At 48.4% G+C, this 9079-nt stretch overlaps 1 protein-coding gene across 1 annotated transcript; it reads right to left on the reverse strand.

Moving 5' to 3' along the window:
- Nucleotides 1-6205: 6205 nt before the first annotated feature.
- On the reverse strand, nucleotides 6206-7468 carry LOC136837427 (uncharacterized). The gene is made up of 2 exons (XM_067102206.1): nucleotides 6770-7468; nucleotides 6206-6295 (listed from the first exon to the last, which is right to left on the reverse strand). Exons 1-2 carry the CDS (start codon nucleotides 7466-7468, stop codon nucleotides 6206-6208), a joined length of 789 nt encoding a protein of 262 aa, XP_066958307.1.
- Between the last annotated feature and the right edge of the window lie 1611 nt (nucleotides 7469-9079).

A 9079-nucleotide genomic window follows, 5' to 3' on the forward strand; every position in this document is an offset into this window, starting at 1 on the left:
ACACTAACACTTGTTGACCAACACTAAAACTTCTAAGCTTAGTCTTCTTATCATGTCTCCTTTCCATTTTCTCTTGACTCAGTTTCAGATTTTCTCAAGAGAATTTTCTAATCTCTTCCAATCTTTTCGTCAAGTTCTTCACATACTCTCCTTGGACTTCCACTTGATTTCCTTCCCAATTTTCTGCAAGAATTTTCAACGGTCCTCCCACTTCTCTACCAAAAATCATCTCGTTAGGTGAATAACCCATGCTTTCTTGATAAGTACTCCTAATTTGAAATAACATCACTTGTACACCAACATCCCAATCTCTGCCTGACTCAGAACAATACTTAGTCAGCATACTTTTCAATGTCTGGTGAAACCTTTCCAAGGCTCCTTGAGTCTCTGGGTGATACGCAGTGGATAACTGTTGTTTCACTCCTAACAAGTTCATCACATCCTGAAACAGTTTGGAAGCAAAATTGGTTCCTCTATCACTTTGTACAATCTCTGGTATCCCAAACTTTGAGACAAACTCCACTAGTTTCTCAGCAACTATCTTGGCAGATATGTTTCTAACAGGGATTGCCTCAGGATATCTTGTCACAGGACACATTAATGTTAACAGATATTCATGACCTTTCTTCGTCCTTGGCAGTGGTCCAACCATATCTATAATCATCTTGCTAAAGGGTTCTCCTCTAACTTCTGTAGGTTGTAGGGGGGCTTTCTGAATGGTTTCATTCGGCTTTCCAGCTATCTGGCAGGTACGACACTCCCAACACAACTTGCTAACATCTTTGTGAAGTCCAGGCCAGAAAAAATATTTCATGATCTTCTCCACAGTCTTCCTGATTCTCATATGTCCAGACTCATGAGCTACTGCTACCACTTGCTTCCTCAATGGATGTGGGATCAAAATTTGATGATATTCGCCCCATTCAGCATCTCCTGGTATATCTGCAGGTCTATTCTTCCCCATCAGCAAACCTTCCTTCAGATAATAACAGGTAGGAGTCTGTTGCATCTCTTCTCGATAAACAACTCTGAAAAACAACTTGAATAATGATGCATCCTTCTTCTGCAGTTCCATTAGCTTCTCTCTGGTCACCTGACCAACTTCAAGGGTTGAGCTCTCAATATCTGCTAACTCAGCTACTGTACTTTCACCGTTATCTTTAGGAACATTTTGACTACTCAGAGTCTCTTCAGGGACAACAGCTTCTTCTTGGGAAACCTCTTCTTGGTCAGCATTAGGGGAAACATCATTTTCCTGGAACAACTCTTCTAAGCTCAAAGATCCTTCACTTGATCCTTCTTGAGTAGGTAAATCCTCAGTCTCTTCACTTACAGGCATAGTCCTCTTCATACTCCTAGTAGTCACACAGCTAGGAAACAGGTGGGGGTTATTCTTCTCCAAATCTACCGTAGGACTAATCCTCAATGGTTTATCTGTCACTATAGGACAAGGAACAAATGGCACACTACCAACTTCATTCCCAAACAGAACATGTACACCTTCAACAGCCAGTGAGTCCTTTACAGCAAAATCAACATCTGTCACTAATTCACATGACAGGTGTAAGCAGCATATAGGAGTTACCTCTTCTCCTCCTATACCCTTCAAAATAACTAAATCTCCTGTGAGATTCTTCTCCAACTGGGGGTGAGCACCACAGACTACCAAACTATGGTTGCTCCCTGTATCATGTAACACCTTGACTTGGTACCTGCACACTTCCTCCTGGAGCTGTCAGCGTACCCTTGTAAAATCCCCGCTAAGCGGGTCTTCTATGATGGCGACCCGTTTTCTATGCTGCTCCTAGGATAACGGGTCACACAGGATCAGCCATACCCAATCATTTAAACTGATCTATGTATCAGAATGTCGTCAACTTCATTATTGTCCATTTTTGCAACTCAGAGTGTATTTATCCATTGTATTCATTGTTAAATGTTATTGACCTCAGGTCACCCTGGTTCTCATTGTATTCCTCAGTGTGATGTCAGTCCACTGCTATATAAACTGCCTGTGTCCTCAATAAATCAGCAGTAACTTTCTCCTGCTCGTTTCTTTAGCACCTCTTAAAGTGGTGACCCCGGAGTGGTTCCCGGAGCCATTAGCGGACTCACAAGGTGACTTGGTCTGGGCTCCAGGAACTACCCATGGCCCTAGCGGACTTATTACGGCGCTGTAACCAGCGTTCGGGCATGCTGACTCTCATCAGCAAATCACCAGCATCATTAACGGACTCACAGGGCGCGCTCCCATGTGCGTATTGACGCGAGTATCCCACTCCAATTAAGAGGGCTAACGCAAGCATGGACGCGGACATTCCCTCCCATGTTCAGTTAACAGCGAACCTCGCAGACTCAGACATTTACCTCCCGCCCATATCACCCGCGCCCTCCCCCGGGCCAAGATTCATGCGCTCCTCCACACCACTACCCACGCGCTCCGCATGCTGCCCTGCCCGGCGCCCTGCCTGGCAGGACAAACAAAAGCCACCCTCGCCATAAAGCTGCCGCCTTTCACACAGGGAAACCCATCATCATGGCTGTACAGAGTCGAGGGTCAGTTCAGGCTGGCGAAGCCCTTGGACAAGGTGCTGCAAGCTGATGCAGTAATCAACGCCCTGCTGGAGGAGGTCTACAGGAGACTCATCCCATGGGTGTCCGCCGCACGTCCCCTCACCTACTGCCACCTGAAAACATCCCTCATCGAGACTTGCTCCCTGCCGGTCACCGAGTGGGCTGCCCCTCGCCCTCGACCTCGTCATCAACTTGCGGCAGGAACAGAGCGTCATGGAGTCATGGGGCATGATCCAGGACCTCCTCACCCTCCCCGGCACCGACAGTAGTGGCAGGCAGCCCGAGATCAGCCTGTCGAGGGAGCCCCTCCTCCGCCAGCTCCTCCCGGAGGTCCGGACTCAGATCCTCGAGCCCTACACCATGCCACTCAAGGACTTGATTAGAATGGCGCAGCAGCTGACCGACTCCACAAGGGCAGTGGAACGGGCATCAGCGCCCGCACACCTCATCAGTTCCATTCAGCAGGAGGAGGGCGCAGAGGAGGAGATAAGTGTTGTCACCAAAAGGCGGCCACCGTATCATCACAAGAGGAACCCACCGGGCCCTTGCTACTACCACCAGCGGTATGGCAAGGACACCCGGAACTGCCAACCCCCGTGCTCATTCGCCCATCCAAAAAACAGGGGAGGCGGAGGCCAACAGAACAGGCCGCCATGGCAGCAGAGGAACCCAGGAGCCCAAAGCCATTAGGCTTCTACGTCTGCGACACCATCTCCGGCAGGATGATGTTGGTCGACACCAGGGTCGTTAGATCAATATTTCCACCATCCAAGGAGGACCGCAAGCGCCCACCAGACCCGGCTGCCTTCCTGACGGCCGCCAACGGGTCCCCCATCCTCTCCTACAGCACCAGGCTCCTGTCAATCTCCATCCTTGGCCGGAGGTATTTGTGGAACTTCGTCGTCATGGACGTAAGGACCCTGCTCCTGGGTGCCGATTTCCTTGCCCACTTCGGGTTGGCAGTCGACGTCGGTCGCAAGCCTCTCCTCAACACCGACTCCTGCCAGTCCCTCCCGTTGGCAACGGGACCCAGCGCGCCTACCATCTGCTCTGTCGCCCCCCACCAATACGCCCAGCTGCTGGAGGAGTTCCCCGACGTATTCAAGCCCGAGCTCTGTCAGGTACCAGGGGCCCCAGCAAAACATGGCATCTACCATCACATAAAGACGAAGAGCCCCCCCTGTACACGGAAAGTTCCGGAGGCTTCCCCCTCGGTGCCTCCAGGAGGCCAAGGACGCCTTCGCCAAGATGGAGTGGATGGGCATATGCAAGAAGGCCTCCATCCCGTCGGCCTCTCCCCTCCACATGGTGCAGTAACCGGATGGCTCCTGGAGACTCTGCAGCGACTACAGGCGGCTCAACCTCGCAACTGAACCTGACCATTATCCCCTGCCGAACATGCAGGACCTCACGGCCTCCTTCCACGGGGCCAAAATATTTTCTAAGTTGGATTTTTTAAAATCTTACTTTCAGGTACCAGTTTCTCCAGAGGATATCCCGAAAACCGCCACCATCACGCCCTTTGGGTCCTAGGTCTTCGCCTTCTCCACCTTTGGCCTGAGGAACGTGGGGGCGACTTTGCATCCTGGGGGACCTGAAGTTCTGTGTCTGCTACGTGGATGATATCCTTATATTTTCCAGGTTCCATAAAGAGCACCAGAGGCACACCGGGGGGGTCCTGCAGCGCCTGCAGGAGAACGGCCTCGTTGTCAGATTTGACAAGTGCACCTTCGGCGTAGAGGAAGCTGACTTCCTAGGCCACGATATATCCCTGGATGGCATCTGCCCGCTCACATCGAAGGTCGCAGCCGTCGCCAGGTTCCCCATCCCCACCCCCGTCAAGGCCGTCCAGGAGTTCCTCGGGATGGTAAATTACTACAGGAGGTTCATCCCCGGGATCACACACACCAGACAGAGATCCTGAAGGGCCAACCAAAATCCTTAGTGTGGGGACCCAGCCAGCAGCAGGCCTTCTCCCTGACAAAGGCCGCCCTCGCCGAGGCAACCGCCTTGGCCCACCAGGACCCCAGCGCTCCCCTCCAACTGACGACGGATGCCAGTAGCGTTGCCTGTGGAGCCGTCCTGGAGCAGTTCGTCGACGGCGCGCCCCAGCCCATCGCCTTCTTCAGCAAAAGTTCAACCGCGCAGAGGCCCGCTACAGCACCTTCGACAGGGAACTCTGCGCAGTGTACCGGGCAGTCCGGCACTTCAAGTTCCTACTGGAGGGTACGTTCTTCACAATCTACACGGACCACCAGCCGCTGGTCCACACCTTCACCAAGCAGGGGGACGCATGGTCTTCCAGGCAGCAGCGACACCTCACAGCCATCGCGGAGTTCACCTGCTCAATCAAATACCTCCCTGGCAGGAAGAACCCTGTAGCAGACGCCCTCTCCAGAATCGAGCTCAACGTGGTGCAGCTCGGGATCAAGTACGAGGACCTCGCCCGGGAACAGGCCACCGACCCGGAGACTCCAGCCTACCGCACCGCCATCACGTCCCTGAAGTGGAGGGACGTTGCCCTCGCCCCCAGGGGACCAAAACTCCTCTGCGACGTCAGCACCAGCCAGCCACGGCTGGCTGGTGACAGAAAAGTTCGTCTGGCATGGAATGCGGAAGGACGCGAGGACTTGGGCAAGACAGTGTCTTCGGTGCCAAACCAGCAAGATAGATCGTCACACCGAGTCCGGGGTTGGTGAGTTTCCACAGCCACATACACATCAACATCATCGGCCCTCTTCCCCCGTCAAGCAGGGCCAGATATCTCCTGACAATGGTCGACTGCTCAACCAAGTGGCCCGAAGCGACACCCATGCAGGAAGCCACTGCCAGTGCGTGCGCCGAGGCCCTCCTCTGCAGCTGGATCAGCCGGTTCGGCGTCCCAGACCACATAACCACCGACCTGGGGCCCTGCCTTCCTGTCCGAGTTGTGGTCCGCCCTGGCACGCCTGCTGGGGACATCTCACCGCACCACCACCGCTTACAACCCTGCAGCCAACAGCTTGGTGGAGAGGTTCCACAGGTCCCTGAAAGCGTCCCTCATGGCCCGCTGCACCACTGAGGATTGGAAATACCAGCTGCCGTGGGTCCTCCTCAGGCTGAGAACCACCCCCAGAGCCAATGGCGACCCGTCCTCAGCGGAGAAAATCTACAGGGAGCCCCTCGTAGTCCCGGGCAAACAGGTAACAGAGGACCGCCACAACCCGTCAGTCCAGAGGCTTCGCGACATAGTCGGCAAGTTCGCCCCTGTAAGCGGGCATACACCGACAAGTCAGTCGCCTTCACGCCTCCCAGCTTGTCCTCCACCACCTACGCCTTCGTCAGGGATGACGCCGTCCACCTACCGTTGACCAGGCCCTACAGGGGGCCCTTCCACGTGCTGGAGAGGAACAACAAGGCTTTCCGTCTCGCCCTTCAGAGAAAAGACAACTGGGTGTTGATCGACCGCATCAAGCCCGCCCTCCTGGAGGGGGAAACAGACGTCACCGCACCGCACCCTCCGCCTGGGCAGTCGTCTCCGCAGCCGGGCCGCCGCAGAAGGAGGTCACAAGGCCGCCCTCAGAAACATCCGCAACCCTCCACTCACTTCAATGCCCACACTCTTCAACGCCCCAGCAGATACGTGGATTAATCAGACGTTACCCACGTCTTGAGGGGGGTGTATTTGTAAAGTCCCGGTAAGAGGGTCTTCTATGATGGCGACCCGTTTTCTATGCCGCTCCTAGGATAACGGGTCATCCAGGATCAACCATACTCAATCATTTAAACTGATCTATGTAAATATTTACCTATTACTAGCTTGTATGGCATATGTTTCTTTTGCTCATGTATCAGAATGTCGTCAACTTCATTATTGTCCATATTTGCAACTCAGAGTGTATTTATTCATTGTATTTATTGTTAAATGTTATTGACCTCAGGTCACCCTGGTTCTCATTGTATTCCTCGGCATGATGTCAATCCGCCACTATATAAACTGCCTGTGTCCTCAATAAATCAGCAGTAATTTTCTCCTGCTCGTTTCTTTAGCACTTCTTAAACCCTCATAGATATATGGCTTAAAAGCCTCCAAACTGCTCAGCCACTCACTGCTTGAAGTTACATTTCCACTGGTTGCTAAACACTCAGCTTGTTTAGTCTCAGTCTTCACTGGAGTTTGACTCCTCCCCACACTGCTCTTTGTAGTCTGTTTCACCTGGTCACCTCTTACTACTTGACCAACTGGTTTGGACTGCTGATGTGTCTGATAACATTCCCAACTGAAGTGTCCTGCTTTTCCACACTTGTAGCAGATAACACTAGGCTTCTGTAATTGCCTTGCAACATTATATGAGGATTTTACATTAGCTTGCTGAGGGATATTACCCTGCACTGACTTGGCATTATCACTTGTAGGATTCCCATTAAATCTGCTCTTGAAATTTGGATGAGACTTAAAACCTATGCGTTGATTCTGGTACTCAACATTATAGTTCCTTTTGCTACTGATTATATTATAGTCTTCACTAAGCATAGCATCTTTGTCAAGTTTATTCACCTCTCTCTCTCTTAAATAGGCTCTTATGTGTTTAGGAATTCCCCTAAGATATTGTTCAAGAACAACTAATACTTCAAGATCTTCAAATGTTTTAATTTTAGCAGCTTCCAACCATCGTTTAAAACACTTTCTCACTTTGTAAGCATAATCCAAGAAAGTTATCTTGTCATCCTTTCTCAAAGATCTGAATCTTTCATTACAATGTTCAGGGGTCATCTGGTAAACTTGTAGCCCATTGTGTTTGAGTACCTTGTACTCTTTACACTGATCAGCCAATAAGGCTGAATAGGCACTTCTTCCTTTACCAATGAGAACACTCTGTAACAAGACTGACCATTTATCCTCTGGCCATCCCATACCTGAAGCCACTTTTTCAAAGTGATCAAAAAACTCATCTGGAGCTTCTTCTGTAAATTTTGGAATTATCTTCTTCACTCTTACTACATCAAATTTAGGGTCTGAATTACCTTGAGTAGGGTTAGACGGTGTTACGGGCAATTCAGCTGTAGCTTTCAACCATTCCATCTCTCTCATTTGCCTAGCTATCTCTCTTTCTTCTGCTATTTTCCTTAATTTTTCAGCAACTTTCTCTTCTTCTCTTTCCTTTCGTTCTCTTTTCTCTCTATCTTCTCTTTCTCTCTCTGCCTGCATTTTCAGCTTAATCAATTTTTCTTCTGCTTCTATACGTCTAAGTTCTGCTTCTACATCACTTTTCTCTTTCTTTTGCTCATGTTTATCTATAAATTCTGCCTCAGCTGCATTCAACAACCCCTGTGTCTCTCCTAACTCTTCATCTATTTTACCAGAGTCCATCAATGCTTGGATTGCAATGCATTTTATTTGTGCCTTTACTATGTTGGTAGACACCTGACCACCACATGCTACTGCTATCTCACTCCACTGTGCTTTAGTCAGAGTGGTTTCAGATAACTCTTGGATGGAGGGGTCTGCTAAAAATTCCTGAACATCGAATGGAGCCATTCTCTCTCAATTACTCAACTAACAATTCAATATGACGACAGTTCAACACAATAAAATGCAAAAACAACTATATGGTTACTCTCCTAATAAAATATGTCCCTAACACCACCAGTATAAACCAGAGTGATATTTTTTATCTGTTTTCCCGGGGTCTTGGGCACCATTTATATCTGTGACGAAGTGCCCAGTGTCTAATCTTCAAATTAAACCTGGTACCCAAGTGCTTGATATTTGATTACCAAACTTACCAAGTATCCGACAATTATAGTTACCTCACAACAGCCAGACACCTGAACCCTCATCACAAATACAAAACGGCTGATTTCTCTAAAGGCAACAGTGATCCCTTACAAAACTTACTAATCATGCAAGAAAGCAGAATAAGTTCATTAAAACAGTTGTGAGGTAAAATCAAAGGGCATCACTCCAACAACATTATAAAAGTCTAAGTATTTCCCTGGTTCAAGCTCACTTCAATTACTTAAAGGAAAACATCTCAGTTACCACTCTATATCTAATTCAAATCAAAATTACTGGTGGGTCAACAAATTAAACTGATATAACAATTTTAAATACAAAAAATTTATTTCTAAATTCAAAGATTATACATGACTTTAACAATCTCAGGGAAATTTCTTATTACTTGAAAACAAAACAAAATTGGATTAAGTGAATTAATCATCAGTCAAAATTAAATCAGAAATTAATTTATTAATTAAGCAAAATTTATTCAAGTAAAATTTTAGTTGCTAAGTAATGGATAATGATTGAGAAGAAATACAAGTGAATTAATTCTCAAGTGTTAAACAAAATAAGGCAACTAAATCAATCAAACAAAATGTGAATACAAAAGACACAGAAATATACTCTGCAAAAAAAGAAAATATCAAAATGTAAAGCAAAGCATTAAGGCAATAAGAAACATACCATACATATATAAAAACTCTTCAAATGTAACGTATAAAACATACGAAATGAAGAAGTACT

Source organism: Macrobrachium rosenbergii, chromosome 59, assembly GCF_040412425.1.
Source record: "Macrobrachium rosenbergii isolate ZJJX-2024 chromosome 59, ASM4041242v1, whole genome shotgun sequence".
Taxonomy (NCBI): domain Eukaryota; kingdom Metazoa; phylum Arthropoda; class Malacostraca; order Decapoda; family Palaemonidae; genus Macrobrachium; species Macrobrachium rosenbergii.